The sequence below is a fragment of the Podarcis erhardii genome (assembly GCF_964252035.2).
Source record: "Podarcis erhardii genome assembly, chromosome: 6".
NCBI lineage: Eukaryota > Metazoa > Chordata > Lepidosauria > Squamata > Lacertidae > Podarcis > Podarcis erhardii.
In genome coordinates, this window is record NC_138510.1 from 72894267 (window position 1) to 72916795 (window position 22529).

The 22529-nt window shown below is 45.1% G+C and overlaps 2 protein-coding genes across 3 annotated transcripts in view; one reads left to right on the forward strand and one right to left on the reverse strand.

Annotated features, from left to right (window-relative positions):
- Positions 1 to 21833, forward strand: part of LRRC8C (leucine rich repeat containing 8 VRAC subunit C) — a 36209-nt gene extending 14376 nt beyond the window's left edge. The window contains exons 2-4 of one of the 2 annotated variants that reach the window (XM_081865859.1): positions 12316 to 12407; positions 13234 to 13375; positions 18573 to 21833. In XM_081865859.1, the coding sequence (XP_081721985.1) occupies positions 13238 to 13375; positions 18573 to 20843 (2409 nt within the window). In that variant the 5' untranslated portion in view covers positions 12316 to 12407; positions 13234 to 13237 and the 3' untranslated portion in view covers positions 20844 to 21833. The remainder of the gene's footprint in view (positions 1 to 12315; positions 12408 to 13233; positions 13376 to 18572) is intronic. The other variant, XM_081865858.1, reaches the window with a different exon arrangement.
- The window catches only part of KYAT3 (kynurenine aminotransferase 3), a 340414-nt gene that overhangs the window by 75270 nt on the left and 242615 nt on the right, over positions 1 to 22529 (reverse strand). The gene's annotated exons all lie outside the window — the stretch shown is intronic.

A 22529-nucleotide genomic window follows, 5' to 3' on the forward strand; every position in this document is an offset into this window, starting at 1 on the left:
GCACCATGGCATTTCTTCTCTCTGCACTCCTCCCAGGGGTCATTCCTCCTCTCGTCGCTGCTGTGGATACATGACCTGTCTCCAGGCACCGTGGGGGGACTTCTGCATTGTGAGTTTGATGTTGCCTGTTTAATGAGTATTCGTTCTGATTTGTGTGGGGGGAGCTTAGGTGACAGTCACATCCATGCCATTCAGTTAAAGCACCAAAGAATCCTGGCAGCTGCAGTTTTACCTTTTGCAGAGCTACAATTCCCAACACCCTTAATGAACTTCAGTTCCCAGGATTCTTTGGGGGGCAATCCACTTGCTTTAAACATACAGGGGCTTACATTGCATGGAGGCAAGAGTTATCCCACACTTTTCAGTGTGTGTCTCCCCATCATTCTATTTACTGCAAAAGTCAGATCTTTGGGGGAAGCACATTTGTTGCACAACACCTCCCAATACCCTATAGCTCAGCAGTTCTAATTTTCCAGTATGTGATTGAATCTCATCCAGAAATAGTGACAGTTTGGAAATTCCCATACGCTCCCTCTGGCTCCTCCTCCATCCTGTGTGTGCATCTCCGGTAAAAGTTTCCTGACCCGTCATAGCATCACAATTTCTGCAGTAATCCTTTTTGTCAAGTGCCATTTCCTTCTTCCTGGCCTTTCTCCTGGCCATTTAACTTATGCTAGAAAGAAATCTTAATTTGTTCTTCAAAGAGCTGAAAGTGCTTTGAAAGAGATTGTGACTTATGGTGGGAGTACACCTCCCCCTTTTGCCTTTAGTGAACAGGATTTGTAGGTTTTTCAGTTGTTTCGAGGTGACAGTCAGACAAAAGAAATAATGTGTGCGCCCTTTGTAAATCCTCTTTCAAGTAGTGACATTGCTGAAGTTTGAAATTACCTGCTTTGGACTATGATATACCTGCATGCGTTATGCAACCAGACATCATTCCCATGATAGGTTTTTCTGCAGCTTGAAATACAAAAATTGGATACTGCCCATGCACAAAATGTGTATTCAGTCTGAAAATGATACAGCAATATGATCCGGTGCAGCCAGTGTCATGAGGAAATTTAGAACTGTCCTCTCTTTCTAAAAATAATAATAAATCGTTGCAATAATGCTTGTAATTGCTGACTCAGTTTTGAACGGAACTACTCCCAAGTCTCTGGCTTTAGAAGTTTAGTTCCATTGGCTGATAATATGTTGACCTAGTTTGCACATGCAAATCCTGGCTTAATAAACTGGGATATGCACAAGCTTCATGCAGTGGTGCAACTAGATCAGAGGTGTTCAACCTTTCTGAGTCCACAGCTTCCTTGACCATTCTTTTTGCGGCACCTCTGCGGGGCTCAGGAGCCCAGGTGTGTCACCCCTTGCCTGCAGAGCCAGCAGCCTCTCACCCTTTTTCAAACACCCTCCTCTCTTCTCCCCTCTCCTTGGGAGTCCTCCGGGCAGCCACTGCTGCTGCCCCTGGTCTCTGAGCCCCTACCCCAAAGAGAGGTGCCTCCTCACACTGCCCTACAGGGGCCTGGGAAACAACCCCAGGCCAGTCCCAGGCCAGGTCACCTGGGGAGCTTGTAGCCAGGGCTGCTGCAACAAACTGCTGTGTAAGCCTTTGGGTGGCAGAGATGCGAGAGGGCATCAGAAGAGGGAGGGAGGGAAGGAAAGAGGGACAGAGGCCCATGTTGCCTGTGGCACCCCTGACCCTCATTCAAGGCACCCCAGGGTGCCACAGCCCACTGGTTGAAAACCACTGAACTAGATGATTTTGTAGCCTATTCAGACTTCTTTTGGGGGGTGTGGCAGGTGTATTCTACAGCATGTCATTAACACAGGAGTAGTGAAGTTATCGGTTATGTATTCAGTGGTCTGTGTTTGCCTGAGCTTGAGTCTGGACTAAGGGTTCGGAGCCTTTATCCATACACTATTCTGCTTTATTAGTTGTTCCATGATGTTTTCCCAGTATTAATGCATTATTGCTGTCTGGAGGGGCACTCTTGCACTATAGCACAATAAAAGCAGGACATCTCCTCCACCCCAGAAATGTTTGCGGTATAAAAAGCAGGAAGTTTTTGCACTGACTGGAAACAAAATGGAAACTTTGGCAGGCACAAATAATACTGAAAGTGGGATTGAGTATAAAAACCTTGATGTCATCATGAGCACAAATCATCAGGAATGCACAAGAAAAAAAGGATGTCTGGAAGGGGCCCTTGGACCCTGGATTTAAATGGTCCTATAGGGGCCCCCTTTAGATGTCTAAATCCATGGCTTTGGTTGTGAAGCACACAATTCCTAATTCTATTCTTTCCACCGTCATTCCATGCTTTTCAACTGTTTCTACATGCCTGTTGTGTTAGAGCACCCAACAAACAAACAAATCAGTTGGCCTCTTAGATTTTCTTTGTTTTTTATATAAAAACCCAACAACTCTTGAGCATGCACCATTTCACATTTTAAACTCACTTAAATCATAGCAACATCATAAACAGGGGGCAAATGGGGGTGGGTTGCTTCTGCTGCCTGATGCAAAACACATGTATTTGGGAACTGGGACCATTTTCTTGTAGAAGAGGGTAGTAGATGTTTAAAGTCAAAATAATAAAATGAGCACCTGTAATCGGCGTTTGAAATTCACCAGGTGCATTTTGCACCTTGCTATCAGCCACTTATGACTGAGTGAAGATGCCTGGGCACCAGGATGGTGGTTGACATCAAAACTTGTTCTGTCACTGAACCCCAACCATTCCCCATTACAGTGGACCCTCAGGTTACGTTACCTTTGGGTAACGTAACTTTCGAGTTGCGAACGCGGCAAACTCAGAAGTGTATACTTCCAGATTTCACCACGCGTGTGCGCAGAAGCGCTCTATCATGCTGCGTGCGTGCGCAGAAGCGGCACCTCATGTTGCAGACTTTTCAGGGTACGTACGTACCCCCGGAATGAATTAAGTTTGTATCTCAGGGGTCCACTATACTCTGCAATGTCATAAGACTCTGCCCAGAACACTCTGTGATGTCAGAGAAGTTCAGCCAATACCTGTGGGGGATCCTGTCTTTTGTTTTGTCAGCACTGTACTCTCTCCTGTTCTTCCCTTGGTATGGTTGTGCGCTTTCTCTTTCTCTCTCTCATTTTACCTATACATAGGCAACAAGGTACCACCTGTTGTTTCCTCCCCCACCATTTTATCCGCACAACAACCCTTCGAACCAGGTGAAGTAGAACAACGCCATTGTGTTACAGGACAGCAATGATGGTATTGCTTAAATGTGGCTTGAATATGCTTGTAGACCTTGAGAAAGATGGCGTGGTCCCTGCTCCCCAGCTGAACCAGTATTTGAAAACAGGCCTTGTGGCATTTGGAAGATTCGCTTGTGGGCTCCTGTGTGCATCTAAACAAACCCTAAAAACTGAACAAATTAAGAGGCATGCATGCAAGCATTCCTGGTCCCTTCCCTCCCTAACAACAGGAAAGGGAGGGCGTCTCCAGACCACGAAGGGAGAGCCAATTAGGCATCTTTCCAAGATTCAGAGAGGGAGACAATTATCTGATTTTCTAGAACAACAACAATTAATCCTTTTACCCACCATCCTTATGTGGAGCTCATTTCAGTCATCATGAGCCACTGTGGTATGGGGGTGTGCAACTGACAGACCCACTTGTTCTGCAGCCCTCTTAATGGAAAACTACGTGGACCAATAGTATGAGGTGATAAAATTAAGGTTCCTCTGCTGCTGTGCAAATAATCACCCCACATTATAAAGTAGGCATTGCCAGCTGTGTGACTGTTACTGGCCTGTTAACTCAATTCCTGTTCAAGATTACAGATAATTGCAACTCAGGGCATCACGCATGGAGGAAAACATCCTAACCGGCAAATCACAATAATATTTCAATCCAGTTAAAAGGTTGCTCAGACAGAGAACGTGAAAAGAACACACAGCATCACTGAAACCTTTCCCAACCTGGAGCTCTCGGGATCTCAGACTACAACTCCCATGAGCATGGCCAGTGGTCATGAATGATGGGAGTGGTAGTCCTAAACATGTGGAGGGCACCAGGTTAGGGATGCTTTGATAAGCTGTGTTGATAAAGTGAGATGGTATTGTACAGTTCTGCAGTATCCTGTTGTTAGAATGGGATTAGGAACGCTGCTTATTTGGCACTACAGAATGAGAATTTGGGCTTTAAATGGGTCAAGTAATCTGATCCTTAAACACATTCTTGAAAAGTTTCCAGTTCCTTCCAGCTCGTTGTATGATTTCAGAGTTTAGATTCCATGTCCCTGAATGTTGATATTTTTGAAACTGTGAAATTTTTCAGTTATGATCAACAAAACGAAAAGTCGCTCACCAAAGATAAGAGTCGAGTTGGCAAAAAGTGCAGGAGTTTCAAAAGAGGAGTTGCATTAGTCAGCGTTTCCCATCCCACTCCGAACAGAAAGTCCTCACAGAACTTGACAAAGGGCGTTTTGTCCTGGCCTGCATCCATCTCCCTACACACAGGAACTCCAAACGGCTCCAGTAGGAGGTTCTCTTGGTTGCTACTATAGAAGGAACTCAAAATCCCAAAGAGATAAGAAACAGTAACATCTCTGCCAAGCTAGTTCCAGAAAGCTAAGTGTGGTAGCTGTATGGGTGCAAGAAGACAGAAAGCGCCGTGGCTTGCTGTGGTGTGCTACATTGGTTTTAGCTGTCAGTATAAAGTGTGCTGAAGCAAAAAGGAAAAAATAACCTCAGGCCACAGCTCAGTAGGAGAGTAGATGATTTGCAAGTAGAAGGTCCTTGGTTCCAGTGTTTGAAATTAGCCAGGTGCCAGGCGCGTTTTGCACCTGGTTATGGGCCACTTGCAACCAGGCGGAGATGCCCAGGTGCCAGGATGGTGCTTGACCTCTCCACCATCTGGGGATCATTGGATCTTGACTGTTTTTGTGCACTAATACGGCATCCTGTAGATTCTATCAGTTACCATATTTTTTGCTCTATAAGACGCACCAGACCACAGGACGCACCTAGTTTCTGGAGGAGGAAAACAAGAAAAAAAATCTCAGAAGCCAGAACAGCAAGAGGGATCACTGTGCAGTGAAAGCAGCGATCCCTCTTGCTGTTCTGGCTTCTGAGATAGCTGTGCAGCCTGCATTCGCTCCATAAGACGCACACACATTTCCCCTTACTTTTTAGGAGGGGAAAAGTGAGTCTTATAGAGCAAAAAATACAGTATATTTCATCTGCACGAACTGAATCAATTTCAGGAAGCAAAATGCTTTTTCTGTGCAGCCTAAGCAGGAACAGTGAACCACAGTAAAGCGAATTGTTGTCTCTTGCCTTCGCTTGCCCCACCCCACTGCCCTGATCGCAGTTGTGAATAATATTCTTACGTTATGAATGGTCCATGTCGCCATTAAGAAAATGAGGTCTGAATAAAGGTAAAGGGACCCCTGACCGTTAGGTCCAGTTGTGACCGACTCTGGGGTTGCGGCACTCATCTCGCTTTACTGGCCGAGGGAGCCGGCGTACAGCTTCCGGGTCATGTGGCCAGCATGACTAAGCTGCTTCTGGCAAACCAGAGCAGCACACAGAAACGCCGTTTACCTTCCCGCCGGAGTGGTACCTATTTATCTACTTGCACTGCATGCTTTCGAACTCTAGGTTGGCAGGTCTGAATAGGCCAATATATATCTGGACTGTCCCTGGATCAAGTGACTTTTCTTCTTTAAGTTCTCAGAGTTCTTAACCTAGCTCAAGGTTGTCATCTGAACTAGCCAAATAATCAATCCAAAATCAGACTTGGGAGCAGTATTGCCCCCAAATGGCAACTAGATGTTCCATTTTGGTTTAAGGAGTCATTTGGCACCTAGCTTATTTATCTGAGTTTCTTAAATGGCTTGGTTCTGTCCCCAGGATCTCCAGTTAAAGACCTCCCTCCCCGTCTGACACTCTGGAGAGCCATTGCCAGTTTGTGTGGATACAATACTGAGCAAAAGAGACCAGTGGACTGACTCAGCTTCTGATGCTTCTAACCTGGCTCTGCAAATGGAATGCAGGCATCCTGGGTCTGCCCATTTGCTTTCTCCCAATATTTGAGAAGCAGGAGCTATGTTGCAGCAGTGCAGGCTTTTCCCTGGATGAATCCCCGCTAACATTTCAAGGTGTGGTACAGTAACACAAGGAACACCATCATCTGCTTGCTCCTCTGTGCAAGTTTCAAAAGTGGCTACAGGATTAGCGCAAATGATCAAATCAGTAGAGCCTGGAGCTGATTCAGACTGCTCTTGGTGCAACTAAGGGTGTATCCTTCAGGGGACTGGAAAATGGCATGTCTCCCACCTATGTTCTGACATTTATTCAGTCAACGAAAAGCCAAATCGTTGATCAGAGGATCTAGAATGCTTCCTCTACAAAATCTGCAGGAAGGATCAGGTTTCATGGACAGCAGGTTATATAGATTACAATCCTAAGCATTTTTATTTCTGCAAAAGTCCCATTCAAATCAACTTGGCAAGCAGATATTATTAGATGCAGATTTCTAGTGCGTCAGGATTATTACCCCATGTTTGTGCCTTGTCTGTTTCCCTTTCATTTACCCTAGCATAGGTAAGGTAAGAGTGCCCCTTCTCCACCTGTGATTGAAAATTATCCTACATCATTATATAAAAAGCATTGCAACCTCTGAAGAGCCCACAGCACTACAAAGCCTTCTTAACTGTTCAACTACTGGGCATTGAGTGAAAGCAATTGAAATGCATTTGGAGTGTTTAAATCCTGGGCAATAAGGCATCAGGTTTATTATAGGCCAGGTCTATAAATTAAGACTGCAAGCTCTCTAATTCTTTAATGAAGATAAATGCTTTCGAGATTAATATAGGAATCAGCTCTGAGTGCTGCTCTCAGTGACTTCTCCAGATGACACCATAAATCACACATAGAAACACCCATGTGCATCTAAGACTCAGAGGGAGCTGCTTTGGCATTGAGCAAAAAGTAGTACAGTGGTACCTCGGGTTAAGTACTTAATTCGTTCCGGAGGTCCATACTTAACCTGAAACTGTTCTTAACCTGAAGCACCTCTTTAGCTAATGGGGCCTCCTGCTGCTGCCACGCCGCCGGAGCACAATTTCTGTTCACATCCTGAAGCAAAGTTCTTAACCTGAAGCGCTTTTTCTGGGTTAGCGGAGTCTATAACCTGAAGCGTATGTAACCTGAAGCGTATGTAACCCGAGGTACCACTTTACTGCGAAGTCAGAGTACAATTATGCCAGGATGGATTATTGCAGAGTTACCAGTTTGGTTCAAGATGCTTTTGCATAGCAGGAAGTGGGGAACCAATGGCTCTTCAGGTCTGGACTCCAATGCCCATCAGCTCCATTCAGCATAGCCAATAGTCAGGGATGATGGAATTTGTAGTCCAGGGCCACTGTGTAGCATTAGCAATTGGCTGCACAGCGTCGCCTGCAAGCATCTGACCAAAAAAGTTGGGTGTGTGATGTGGTGGTTCTGTATCCTCTGAGAAATAGACCCTAGGATTAGCTAAAGGGAGTTTTGGATTTGAAGTTCTGTTTTGTGTGTGATTTCTTTCATGCCTCACCTTCCTCTTTAGGCAAAAGAGGGATATACATACACAAGGTGAGAGTCAGAAAGAATGCTTCATCGCAAGAAGAAATCTCAGTGTTCAAACTGTAATTCAGCCATGTGGATTTTGCTAAATGATGAAACACAAATTCCTAAGAAACAAGAGGTTAACTAGCTGTTCCCTTCTGCAGATGTCGACTCAGAAGTATCCCCTCCATGGTGCTTATTTCCAGGTAAATGTGCATAGGATTTCAGCCTATGTTGGAACTTTTGAACTATAAGATAATGGACAGAAGTGTTGAGATAGCAAGAAAGGGGCCATCAATATCAGCACTAAAGCATGTAGTATCAGCAGAAACATCAGTTGCACTTTATTCTTGTTCAGGCTGTGTAGCAAGTTTAATTTCTCTGTGTTGTTGCACATGCATACTTTTAAGTTTTACGTGCACAAAAACATTCAGTACAGTTCTCCTAGAACAGCGGTTCTCAACCGCTGTGGGTCCTCACATGTTGTTGGACTACAACTCCCATCATCCCTGAGCTCTGACCTTGCTAGCTAGGGGTGATGGGAGTTATAGTTCAACATCATCTGGGGACCCACAGGTTGAGAAAGGCTGTCCTAGAAGCAGTTGGCTGCTGTTTTTCAGCTGTCTTTCAAAAATACAGAATTGCTATGGCCCCAGACCTGGAATCTACAGAAGCAGAGTCCTCCAATGATGTGAGCCTCAAGGAGATGGATCCATTCCTTGGTCCATGTCATGCAGAGCTGCTGTCACCAGAGCCCACACCTCCTCCCCTAAACCTTCAAGAGACCCCTCTGTCATCAGGCTCTGAGGTTGACCCACAGATGACTTAGAGGATCGGGAGAGCCCCAAGATGTCCCCACAACTTGAAACTTGGGACCTAGAAGAAGCCAATGGCTGCAGAGGAAGGCCGTGGGACTTTTAACCAGTCAGATTCAGGGGGCTGGGTCTCTAGTTAATGAATACGTAACACAGGCAATAAGGACCTGCCGCTATTCCAGGACACTGATGAGACACTTGTATGCTTTGCCTTAGCTGCAGGATTGCTAACTGTGGTCCTGAAATCCACATCTAGGCTCTTCTCCCAAGGGGCTGATCCTGCTTCACCTCACCTTCCTGTCTGCTTGCAACCATATGAATACTGACCTTCCCCCTTTTGGGGGTCATAACCTCTTTGTGGTGGTAGGCATCCCCATGGATCAGGACAAAAACAATCCTTGGCCCAGCTCTCCAAAACAGTAGGGAAACCTGTGTCTGGACTGTACCATCTGAGACAGCAGGTGGGGGTTCAAACTATTGAATGCTTCCCCTTATCAAAAATAAAAAGATCCCCCCACACAGAAAAATAGGTGATGAAAAGAATAGTTCTACTCTAACATTCTCCCTTGGGGGCTAATTTTCTATAGGAATGTTTATTATAGAAGGTTTCTACAATGTAGGGATGGAGAATCTGTGGACCTCTAACACCCATTAGCCCTAGCCAGCATGGCCAATGGTCAGGGATGATGAGGGCTGAGGGTACCACAAAATCTAGGGGGCTGCATGCTTCCCATTCCTGCTATAATTGAAGCCTCCACCTCTGGTCTGAATGAGTACAGTCTAGAAAGGCCTATCACCTCATCTGCTACTTGTGAGACAAAGACTTTAATTGTGCCTCCTTTGTACCATATTGTGTCGAGTCATAATTTTGGGTTGTGCTTGATCCTCTGCCCATCTAGTTCAAGACCAAAAAATTTCCACTTGCTTCACCGAGCCAGGATCTGTTCCCAAAGAGCCTTCCTGAAGTCATTTTGGGCATTGGGCCAGACCCTTAAGAGGTGATGGCTTTGCAGATCATTTGCAGCTTATCAGCACAGTGCCAAAATACTTTGGGAGAAATGGCTAACCTTGCAGCTACTTCTTCAAACAAATTAGATGTGTATAAGCTTGTAGCCCGAGCTTCAAAACCCCAGGATTTTGTTTTATTTTGATCTGGCTACCATCCTCATCCCTTGCCTGTCTCTCTTCTGAGAACAATTCTGCAACCAAGCCTGTTTTCGTCCTGAAGACTCACCCAAGTGCTATTCCCTTAGGATGCCAGTGGGCAGAAGATGAATGAATTAATTTTCTTCTTATCCAGGAACGCAGGCCATATGGACCTCCTGAAGTCTGACGTATACTTGCATCTCCAAAAATACTTAATAATTCCTTGCTGTCTGGACAGCTTTTCTTTATTTCCACTGATGAAAGCTAATTAGAAAAACACAGAATTCAAAGAGACCATTTTAGAATCTGCAGCTAAATTGCTTCCCTCCCAATTCCCTGCCTCAAGCTCATTATCTTATTTCCCCTTAATTTGTTTAGGAAATGTTAGGTTTGCTGGTGCTTCTGTTTGCCCAGTGGGGGAGAGCGTTGATCTCTTTTTGTGTAAGTTCCTGAAGTCAGGGGAGTCAGCAAGGAGGCATCACCGAAGTTCATGCGTATGTAGGAGTCTCTGACGTCTGCATCACTGGATCGTGTCTTCCTGCAGGCCTGAACAATGTGTCCCTGCACAACTTAGGACCAGGGTACCTCAGGGATGTCCTGAACCCTTAAATCCCAGCTCGATCACTGAGATCATCTGCAGATGTGTCACTGGTCATTCCCTGTGTTGGTGAGGCTCGTTTAACAACAACGAGAAGCAGAGTCTTTGGTATCATCAGCTCAGTCCTGTAGAATATTCTGCCAACAGAGTTTCAGCCGGCAACTTCTGTGCCAACTTTTAAACGCCTGCTGGAAACTTTCACATTTTGCCGGGCAGGTGCAGGCAATTAAGGACACTTCCTTCCACAACCGTTAATTGAGGCCTGTTTTTAACTCTTTTATGGCCTTACTGTATGGTTTTATTGCTGACAGCCGCTTTGATAAATTGCTGTTGTTGTGACACAGTTGTATGCACATATTTAAATAAATAAACAAATAACTTCTAACAAGCCAAATTCTTATACATTTTGCCTCATGTCTCAAGTCCTACAAATGCTGGAAATGTACTCTCTTTTTTTAAAGAAAGATGAGAATCTGAGGACCCTGATTCATTCAGGGGAGAACAACACTTGCTGAAGCTCTCGTAGTATCTGATGGGTGAAGTCCTAGTTCTAGACTTCCTGTATCAAACAGAAAGTTGATTTAGGCTCCCCCCAACATTATTGATTCCATGATATGGAAACAACAATTTGAAAGGGGCTTTGAAAGACTCTGTTTGCTTGGTTTGAAACACCGCCCTTAGCAAGGAGTAACTTGTTTATAGAAAAGAAATTGAAAGTAAGTAGAGATTTTCAGAAATCCAAATGGGGTGTCGTGAAATCATAGGGTTGGAACAGATCTGAAAACAAGAGTCTTGGACCATCCACCCCCATATTCCCTGGCCCAGTTCACACAACCCAGACCACGGTTCTGAGAACAGATGCAGTGCAGCAAAGGTACCCGTGGATTCACAGAGACCGTGCGGAGACAGAAGTGCAGAGAACAATTAGGTTTGTGTAGCCTGTGCTGCTGAATCCTCTAATGAATTGATTCTGTTCTCCCAGGGGAGTACAGGAACTACAGAAGCAAGAGACCCGTGCTTTCCCGTAACTTTTGGCAGAGCTTTACCAAACCATTCTTCAAAGAGGAAAGCAAAAATAAGAGGGGAGGGGGAGAAATAAATCATCCTCCATTTTCTGTGCAGTTCACTTCGCGGTCTTTTGAATGATAGCATGGAATAGGATTGTTGTCCTTTGAGAAAAGGTTAGACAGCACTTTCTGCTGTGTCTGGCAGTTTGTTTCCCATTGAATTGCAGTTCAGGTGGGCAGTTGTGACCTTTCAATTCAAGCACTTTGCTTACATGTGCACCGAGCGCAGCTTTTTGCACATGATAATAGCTTCTGGTGCATCTGCATTTTCAAGTGATGTCCTTGAGCGGCTAATGTTCTGCGATGGGGATTTTCAGGAAAATGTTGAACTGGGTTCCCCCCTATGAATATCTGGGCACTTTGCTTCAGGAATTTTTCTGATGCCCTCCTAGAGAGTGATCTAATGTTCGCTTTAGCCTTGCTTAGCAAGCAAAGCTAGAAACTCAAATCTGCCATTCTTGCCGAATACTGTATTTGCAATTGGCATCCATTCATTTTTGCTAATGAGCTTGTGAAACAGAAGAGAGGGGGATCCACCCCACACACATTGCTTCTAATGGTGTCCGGAGTTTGGATTTCAACATTAGTCCTGGAATCATCAGAGTATCAGAGACTTTTGAAATTGTGAATATGAACATAAGAGGTATTTGTTACCCAGCTGAATTCTACAAGCAAAGGAATGCAATGCTGCAGCTTAAAAAAATGCTTCGTACGTAAGCTGAGTGCAGATCTCTGTAATACAGTGGTACCTCGGCTTACATATGCTTCAGGTTACATACGCTTCAGGTTATAGACTCCGCTAACCCAGAAATAGTGCTTCAGGTTAAGAACTTTGCTTCAGGATGAGAACAGAAATCGTGCTCTGGTGGCACAGCAGCAGCAGGAGGTCCCATTAGCTAAAGTGGTGCTTCAGGTTAAGAACAGTTTCAGGTTAAGAATGGACCTCTAGAACGAATTAAGTACTTAACCTGAGGTACCACTGTATTCATTTAGCATCCTGCTTATGCTACTGATGATGTAATATAAGGTGTCCACCCCCCCCCAAAAAAACACACCTGTTGGGGCCTTGGAAGGGCAGTGACTAATGCTCTGCTTTTCTAGGGCATAGTACCAGACTGGAGCTAATTTATATGTACCTTCCTCAGGGCTACTGGATTGAGGCCCTACCATAATGGCTTGGGAAGAAGCCACAGGTGAGCAGTAGATGTGAAGTTGCCTTATTCTGAGTCAGATAATTGGCTCATCTAGATCAAAGTTGTCTATACTGGCTGGCATAAGCTCTCCAGGGGTTTTGATGGGCGATTTTCCCAGCTGTAACTGGAGATAGCAGATACGGAATCTTGTATGAAAAGCATCCACTCCATCATGGAGCTGATATAAATTGGGCCCCCAAGAGCTGCTGGAAAAGACAGACAGGAGTCTCCTCAGTTGGGACTGACAGGTAGGTTGGGTAGCTGGGGTCCATAACCAGCCCATTTTAGAATGAGGCAGGTCCCAATCAGACAGGTCTGGAGAGCAAGGTTTTGAATTCTAAGGAGCAATTCTCCTATTAGGACAGATCAGACTTGGGAAGCCCTGGCCTGATAACTCTTAAGTCCCCAACAGAATTTCCAAGGTTGGAAAAAGCACTTGATGCACTCCCTTATAACAAGGGTGGTCAGTGTTGAACTTCAACTTCCATCAGCCTGCCTCGGTCAGGAATGAGGGGAGTTGTATTCCAGCAATATCTGGGGCACTGGGTTGCCTTGTGAGGTTCTCAACAAATCAGAGAGCCAGCCTTGGAAACCAATCACTGCCTTGGGAAGTTCAGTGGAGAGATTTCGGAAGAGCTGATGCTACCAAGGACCTCCTGATTTGATGACTAGCAACAGCTGCTTCTAGGTTTCATGGGACAGGCCGTCACATCAGTGTGAATTTCTGTGACCTCCTTGAACAGAGGAGGAAAATGAGTCTTTTCACTTTTTAAGTTACGTGGAACAAAATAACCATTTCACCCTGCCTCCCTTTGCTGTCTTTCAGGACGATGATTCCTATCACTGAATTCCGCCAGTTCTCTGAGCAGCAGCCAGCCTTCCGGGTGCTGAAGCCGTGGTGGGATGTCTTCACAGACTACCTTTCTGTTGCCATGTTGATGATTGGCGTCTTTGGTTGCACGCTGCAGGTAAACAAACAGGAATGCAATCTGATGCTGCCAAGGTAGGGCTGGAAAACTGTTCCCAAGTGCTAGCAGAGTTGGTCAGAGTGGAAGACAGATAGTCACAATTTCTATTATTATTATTATTATTACTACTACTACTACTACAGTCGTACCTTGGTTGACGAACATCTTGCGACTTGAACGCTTTGGCTCCTGAACACCGCAAACCCAGAAGTGAGTGTTCTGGTTTGTGAATGTTCTTTGGAACCAGAACATCTGACAGGGCTTCTGCAGCTTCCGATTGGCTGCAGGAGCTTCTTGCAGCCAATCGGAAGCCGCACCTTGATTTCCGAATGTTTTGAAAGTCAAATGGACTTCTGGAATGGATTCCATTCGACTTCCGAGGTATGACTGTACTACTAATCCTTGGCTAAATAATACAGGAGAGAAACTACTAAATGGAACCCTTTCCATTTTTTTAAAAAAGTGCTTATAGGTTAGAATCTAATCAATGAACAGAATCCACATGGACATTCTTTTAAAAGAACTGCCCACAGTTCTTTTGGCTCCCTGCTGCTAAAATTCACTCCACTTAAAAGTTCTCAAAGTGCACCTGAAAGTTGCAAAACAAAACCTCAGAATTTGTCGTTTCCCCATCAAGTCAAAACGCAAACAATTAAGAAGCTTTGAGCCTGATCCATTTTCTTGCTTGGCAAAACCAAGTTTATCCTCCCCTCCCTTCACTTTTGTGTGTGATACTTTCTTAAATAGCTTGAATTCTTTGAAGGGAAAAGCAGCACCCATTTCTGGCTCTCTCCCTCTTCTTTCCCCAATTTGGCAACCTCTGGTCTTATTTTTCTCCCTTGGTTCTGCTTAGAGATGACATGGAAGTGTTTGTTTTATTTAATGCCCCCTAATTAATAAATGTTCCCGAAAGGCAAAATAACGGAAAGTCTTAATGGCTTGCCTGTTAACTAATAACTCATATTAATTCCACAAGGTTTAGCTGGAAGTTTAAACAACATCAGATTGTCCGGACTTGTTTAGGGTGGTCTCTACAACAGTGTCAAAAGTTTTGTAACATTCTGTTGGACTAGAATTATGAGGAAGCCCCCCTTGAACCAGGAAAACTGTACCTAAGGAAGTTGAGATATGTTCTTTTGAACCATATTAGGCATTACAAAACCAATCCATTCCCCTTGGGGGCAACAGGTTGAAGTTTATATTTCTTTTTCCATCTCTCGGTCTTTTCTGGGTTGGATCCACATGGACAGCACAATCCTAATCAGGTCTGCTCAGAGAAGTCCTATTGAATTTAAAAAAGGCTTAATCCCAGTTAAATGGGATTTCAAGTTAGCCAAGTCCCATCTGCACCGCCCATCATACCACCTTCAGCAGTCATTGCTTCTTCCAAAGAATCTTGGGAACTGTAGTTTTTATTGATCCTGAGAGTTGTTAGACCCCTATTGCCCCTCAAAGAGCTACAATTCCCAGGGTTCCTTGGGAAGAGTGACTGACTGTTAAACCACTCTGGTAATTGCAGCTCTGTGAGGGTAATAGGGCTCTCCTAACAACGTAGAACCTTAGAGTTGGAAGGGACCAAATGGTCATCTAGCCCAACCCCCTGCAATGCAGGAATCTCAGCTAAAAGAATCCATGACAGATGGCCATTGACCCTTAACAAACTACAGTTAAAGGATAATTTGGGGGGGGGAGCCATGTTTAAAATGGTATGAAGCTGCTTTAAATGTGTAGTTCAGAAGGGGACTCAAAAGTCAGTGATTTCAATGGGTAAGCACAGTGGTACCTCAGGTTACATACGCTTCAGGTTACAGACTGCGCTAACCCAGAAATAGTGCTTCAGGTTAAGAACTTTGCTTCAGGATGAGAACAGAAATCGTGCAGCGGCGGTGCAGCAGCAGCGGGAGGCCCCATTAGCTAAAGTGGTGCTTCAGGTTAAGAACAGTTTCAGGTTAAGAACGGACCTCCAGAACGAATTAAGTACTTAACCCGAGGTACCACTTTTTACTAAGTCTGGATCCAGCCCTGTAATGCCCGTAGTTATCTTACAGTTAATTAAATTAGAGACTGTGCTTAATATTAGCAATAATAATAATAATAATAATAATAATAATAATAATAATAATAATTTTATTTATACCACACCCTTCCCAGTTCAAAAACTGGGCTCAGGGTGGCTAACAACAAATTTAAAACATGTAATTGTAAAAGCAGCATAAAATACAGTATAAAAATGTGAATAACAATAAAATTCAAAATTCAGAAATCAGTTTAGGGGAAATAACCATTAGATAATCACCAGGGCTAGCTGGCTGAATTGGTCCTACTTGGACCAGCGAGGAGGCCAGGGGAAATTAGCTGTTGGGTCTCAGAGTGGGTAATCTTCATAAAAGGGGACGGGGAGGGAAGAGAAGGGAAATAAAAGATCAAGCTGAATTCAAATTAAAGGCCAGGCGGAATAGCTCTGTCTTACAGGCCCGATGGAAAGAGGTTAAATCCTGAGGGGCTCTAGTCTCTTGGGACAGAGCATTCCACCAAGTCGGAGCCATCACTGAAAAGGCCCTGGCCCTGGTGGAGGATAGTCTGACTTCCTTAGGGCCCGGGACCTCTAAACTATGGTTATTCATGGACCTTAAGGTCCTCTGCAGGGCATACCAGGAGAGGAGGTCCCGTAAATATTAGCACATGATTCCCCTTCCCCAACAAAATAATGGGAATGGTGGTTTCACCCTCACAGCGCTGCAATTCCCAGCAACCTTAACAAACTACAGTTCCCAGTTTCTTTGGGGGAAGCTATGCACTGTAAATGTGCACTGAATGTGCTTTAAATGTATGTTGCGCATCTGCCCTCAGGAACAAACTCAGCTGTTTTCAGGTTGCCCATTTTGACCTCATGGCGTGGCTGCCTGCCTCTTTCTTGGCTCTGGCAGTTCCTTCTTTTTGCACTACCAAATCCTTAAACTATTGCATGAATATACTGAAAATGGATCTTGTTTGGCTATAGAAGCCACCAGCCAGTTCTTTTTTGCTGAAGTAAGCACACCCAGAATGTGCAAAGCGAGCGCAGCTCCGGGAAATGGCATGTGAGAATGCAAATATTTGCATTCCTGCCTATTGCTATTTTATAAATGCTCTTTCTAGATAGCAAGCTGTGCCTTCAACCAAAGCCAATGAGGATTTTTCCCTCCTGCCATGAATCTGTGATTGCTCAAGTAATGCCAGTAGCCGAGACCAATCCATCATCTGCGGTGTCACTGTTATTGATAACAGTGCTAAATATTTAATTTAGAGGGTAGAATTCTGCGAGGTGTCTGGTTCCCTGTCAGACACATGACAGTTGAAAGCACCCGAGGAGCCTTGAGCACTCCGTAATGGTAAATTACAGCCGCATTTTCGGGTTGCGCAGTCCTCGGAAACAGCGCCAGACTAATTGTACCGGGGATGGAAAAAGAAATTTGTCATCCGCAGAACTGTGGTCGTATATAAGCACTGATGCGATGAGTCATTTCTCCACTGTGTTCTGAAGGGAAGTAGATGCTTCTCCACATGTGTGGACTTCTTCCTTGGCAAAGCCTTCTCATCTGTCTTGCGCATATTCGCCTTGAAAGGGCTGTGAGCATCCACTCTGTGGGGCAGTGGACAGAACAATTACCACCAGCAGCACAGTAGTGGCAGTGGCATAACATGGTGTCAGGTCTGCCTCTAGATCCCAGCTCACAGAGGACCAACGCCCGGTGGATATAATATACAAAAGTCTTTATTGAAGTTTAGTTTCCATTTCAAGGCTCTGGGCGCGCAGACCCACGTCTCGACGCTAGACCGGCTAAGTCCCCTCTGACTCACTGCTCCTCCCACACCAGTTTAAGATCCTCGCCCGGCTCCACCTCCTACGCTGTTCTTTCCTTCGCTGGGTCTTTCTGCCCTCTGGGGTTTCCTCCTTCCTGGACTCCTCTGACGCTGACCCCCCTTGGTCTTCCCCTTCCTTCCGGCGGGCTTTAGGACCTGGCTCCCTACCCGGGCTCCCTGCTGTGCCGCTCGCCTGTACATTTGAACTTGGCGCGCGCGCCCAGCCGGTAACCTTCCTCCTGACCGTTTCCCCGCTTCCTGATGTGGGCGTGACCAAACCTGACTCCTCTCCTCCCGCTGGTGGTGAGAGCACTGGTCCCGATTCCTGGGACTCCCCCTCCCCACTGCGCTCTGGTGGGGAAGCTGGTCCTGATTTCCAACTGCTGCTCAGGGACTCCCCGCTGGCCCCTTCCTCCTGGGGCTTCCCCCCTGGAACCCCCCTCGCCCTGGCCATCGGCGCTCCCTTCTGTGAGTCCTCCGATTCGCTGGAGAGGCTTGTAGAATAACTCTTTCCACTGTCACTGCCTGCTCCCCCCTCGTACTCCTCCTCCTCACTCTCCATTTGCTCCCCCTCCTGTGTCTCTCCTTCTGAACCCCTGACACATGGGTTGCCAGCTCCCGGATTACAGTGTTGCACTAAGACCTGGGAGGTTGTGGTTCTGGTCCCCACTCAGCCATGAAGCTCACAGGGTGACCATGGACCAGTCACTGTCTCTCAGCCTAACCTACTTCACAGGGTGGTTGTGAGGGTAAAATGGAGAGGGGGAGGACCATGTACCAGTGCCAGCCAGGGTAGCTTTGGGTGCTGATTTATTTATTTGATGCATTTATCTCCCACCAGACCTCCAAGCAGCTCAGGTACATGGTCCTCCCCCTCTCCATTTTCTCAAGCATGGGTCCCTGGCTGTTGTTGGACTACAACTCCTAACATCCCTGACCACTGGTCCTGCTAGCTGAGGATAATGGGAGTTGTAGTCCAACAACAGCCATGAGAAACACTATTCTTGACCACAGTGCCACGCTGGCTCTCATATAACCTGAAAGAAGTGGGGATCCTCTAAATCTGCTACAAAAATCTTGAGGGGGAGCAGACTGAAAATATATTATTTGTAAATGTGCAATCTAAAGAAGCACAGTACTGTGAGTTTCTGTGTTCATTCCCACGGCTGCTTGATTCTAGTATCAACAAGTAAGGGACATGTCATTGGTCAAAATATTACGATAGCACTACAGGCCATAAATATGTGGTGTAGACCATTCCCTTATGCTTTGAGATCAAGCAGATTGCGTGCTTTTACTTGAAAGAAAAATGGTACAATTTTTAAAATACTTTTTTTGTTTGTGTGCATTGCAGGTTATGCAGGATAAGATCATATGCCTTCCAAAAAGGGTGCAGCATCCGCAGACCAATTCTCACCTTCCCAATGTGTCAAATCTAGACTCTGACACGACTCCCTTTCTTCCACCCAAGCCATCCACACCTCCTGCTACTGTTGAAATGAAGGGCCTCAAGACTGACTTGGACCTCCAGCAGTACAGCTTCATCAACCAAATGTGCTACGAGCGTGCCCTGCATTGGTACGCAAAATACTTCCCTTACCTTGTCCTCATCCACACTCTTGTGTTCATGCTGTGTAGCAACTTCTGGTTCAAATTCCCCGGGTCGAGTTCCAAAATCGAACATTTCATTTCCATCCTGGGGAAGTGCTTTGACTCTCCTTGGACCACGAGGGCTTTATCAGAGGTCTCTGGAGAAGACTCGGAAGAGAAGGACAACAGGAAGAACAACATCAGCAGGTCAAACACAGTCCAACCTAGCGCAGAGGGGACTTTGGTCCAGGCTCAGTCTCTGAGATCCATACCTGAGAAGTTCATTGTGGATAAAGGGACCCCAGGAGCTCTGGATAAAAAGGAAGGAGAACAGGCCAAAGCGTTGTTTGAGAAAGTGAAGAAGTTCCGGCTTCATGTTGAAGAAGGGGACCTGCTCTACGCGATGTACGTTCGTCAAACGGTGCTGAAGGTGATTAAATTTCTTATCATCATTGCCTACAACAGCGCCCTTGTGTCAAAGGTTCAGTTCACTGTAGACTGCGATGTTGACATCCAAGACATGACCGGTTATAAGAATTTTTCTTGCAACCATACGATGGCACATCTGTTTTCTAAGCTTTCCTTCTGCTATTTGTGCTTTGTAAGCATCTATGGATTTACATGCCTTTACACTTTGTATTGGCTATTTTACCGCTCTCTCAAAGAATACTCTTTTGAGTATGTCCGGCAAGAGACTGGCATCGACGACATCCCAGATGTCCGCAATGACTTTGCGTTTATGCTACACATGATAGACCAATATGACCCACTTTATTCCAAGAGGTTTGCTGTGTTCCTTTCCGAGGTCAGCGAAAACAAACTGAAACAGCTTAATCTGAACAACGAGTGGACTGCGGAGAAGCTGAGGCAAAGACTGCAGATGAATGCCCACAACCGTTTGGAACTTCAGCTCTTTATGCTGTCTGGACTTCCCGACACGGTTTTTGAAATAACAGAGGTTCAAGCACTGAAATTCGAAATAATTAACAACGTCATGATACCAGCCACCATTGTGCAGTTGGATAATCTCCAGGAGCTCTCATTGTACCAATGTTCAGCAAAGATTCACAGTGCAGCCTTGGCGTTCCTGAAAGAAAATCTGAAAGTCTTGAATGTCAAATTTGATGACTTCCGAGAGCTGCCACCTTGGATGTATGGGCTCAGAAATTTGGAAGAGTTGAACTTGATTGGTTCTTTGTGCCATGACATTTCTAAAAATATAACTTTGGAGTCTTTTCGGGAGCTCAAGAACTTGAAAGTTCTGTACATTAAAAGCAACCTGTCCAAAATCCCACAGTCCGTGGTTGATGTTTCGAGTCACCTTCTGAAAATGTGCATCCACAATGACGGCACTAAGCTGGTGATGCTCAACAACTTGAAGAAAATGGCCAACTTGACGGAACTAGAGTTGGTGCACTGCGACTTGGAGCGCATTCCCCATGCTGTGTTCAGTCTTGCCAGCCTCCAGGAATTAGACCTGAAGGAAAACAACCTCAAATCAATAGAGGAAATTGTTAGCTTTCAGCACCTTAGGAAACTCATCGTCCTCAAGCTGTGGCACAACAGTATAACCTACATCCCTGAGCACATAAAGAAGCTCTCCAGTCTGGAACGTCTTTCTTTCAGCCACAACAAGATAGAGGTCCTCCCATCCCACCTCTTCCTCTGCAACAAAATTAGATACTTAGACTTGTCTTACAATGACATCCGGTTCATTCCCCCGGAAATTGGGGTGCTGCAAAGTTTACAGTATTTCTCAATCACTTGCAACAAAGTGGAGAGTGTGCCGGACGAGCTCTACTTCTGCAAAAAACTCAAGACGCTGAAGATTGGGAAGAACAACTTGTCCGTTCTCTCGCCTAAAATTGGGAATCTGGTATTGCTGACCTACTTGGACATCAAAGGAAATCACCTGGAATTTCTCCCCCATGAACTCGGTGAATGCAGAGCACTGAAAAGGAGTGGCCTGGTGGTTGAAGACACCTTGTTTGAAACCATGCCCTTAGATGTCAGGGAGCAGATGAAGGCAGAATAAGCTCAACCCTCTTAGATCTTTTACAGCAGGGGTGGGGAAACCTTTGGCCCTCCAGATGTTACAGGATTCCAACTCCCATCATCCCTAGCCAGAATGGGCACAAATCGTTATGAATACACAACAAAAAGCATGTCTGGAAGGGCCTTAAAACCACGTAGTCTGGGGTCTCCCAACTCCACTTGAATGTGCTTTACAAAATGATGCCCAGGCTACAACAGCCTTCTGGACCCTTTGGACTCCAACTCCCATCATGCCCAGTCAGCATGGCAAGTGGCCAGGAATGATGGATTTTGTGGTTCAGCAGCAGGGGTTTTTCACCCCTGTTTTACAGAAACTCGTCTCTGTCAAATGCCTTGTACATCACGAGCTAGCCTGAATATGCCTTTAAAGTCTATTTTTTATTATTTTAGTGGTCCCTTTGTATGGACACTTTTGGACTAGGTTGTATATGTATATATATATATATATTTTATATATAAAAATTTTACTTGGTTTTCCTCACCCAACGGTGTTTGTAACTGTTCGAATTTTTATTTTGCCTTGATACGAATGGGTCTGTGTAGTTCTTATTTTGTATCAGTGAAATCAAGTTGCTTGTCTGCCTTAAAAAGGGGGGGGGGCTCTCCAGAAATAGGGTCAGTATGTTTCAAGGCATTGAATGAAGGTTACCTATATGAAAGTAGATGAATGTACAGTTGCCATAGCAACTCTAAGCCATTTGATTCAGTTTTGTGTACCAGCTTATCCAAGATTGGGGAACCTGTTGCCCTCCAGGTGTTGCTGAACGGCATCTCTCATCATCCCTGACTGATGACTATGTTGTCCGGGATTGATGGGAGTTTGGAGTCAAGCATCATCTAGAGGATCACAGGTTCCCCATCTCTTAAAGCACCAAGTATCCTCTTTCTTCTTCTTTTTTATCCTAGTTGTGGGTAACTGTCATTCCCTGTTCCAGAGGCTTCATTTTGACAATAAAGTAAGTCAATCCTGTTTTGTGGTTGTGGATCGAACCTGTGCCACCATGGCTGGCAAACAGGAGCCTTGTTCCCTTGAAGATTCTAATTTATTAAAATAATGCTTTTGGCTAGGATTCTGCTCTCTGTAGTGGTGCCAAATCTTTGAGTCACCTTTAACATCTTTGGGATTTTCAGCCATGGTCAGAACCCTCTGCTAGAGGTTGTGTTCCAACGAAAGGTTGTACTGTGTATAGTGGAACTTCGGTTTTCAAGCGTCTCGGAAGCCGAACATTTCAGAAGCTGAACACCGAAAACCCAAAAGTAATTGCTTCCGTTTTTGAACGTGTCTCAGAAGTCGAACGGATTCCGAAGCGTGTTTTTCAATTTTCTCAATGAAAGTTGCCAATAGCCCTTTGCTGTTGAATGTTTTGGAAGACGAACAGTCTTCCAGAAAAGATTTCATTTGACAACCAAGGTCCCACTGTACTATGTAAATTTTCTCTCCCACCCTAACTTTTTTTTAAAAAAGTGTTGGTTCTCTCCAATGTACATCTGAAGATCTTTGCAAGTCACAATCATGTAGCCAATGAACCAGCCGAAGAACGCTTGTGAATTTCCTATTGTGAATGCTGTTTGCAATTCTCTAAGGACGGATGTACTACGTAGAATATAGATGTCAAATTGATGCCCACTTAATTTCCGTGGCTTACCCCAAAAAGAATCCTGCAAA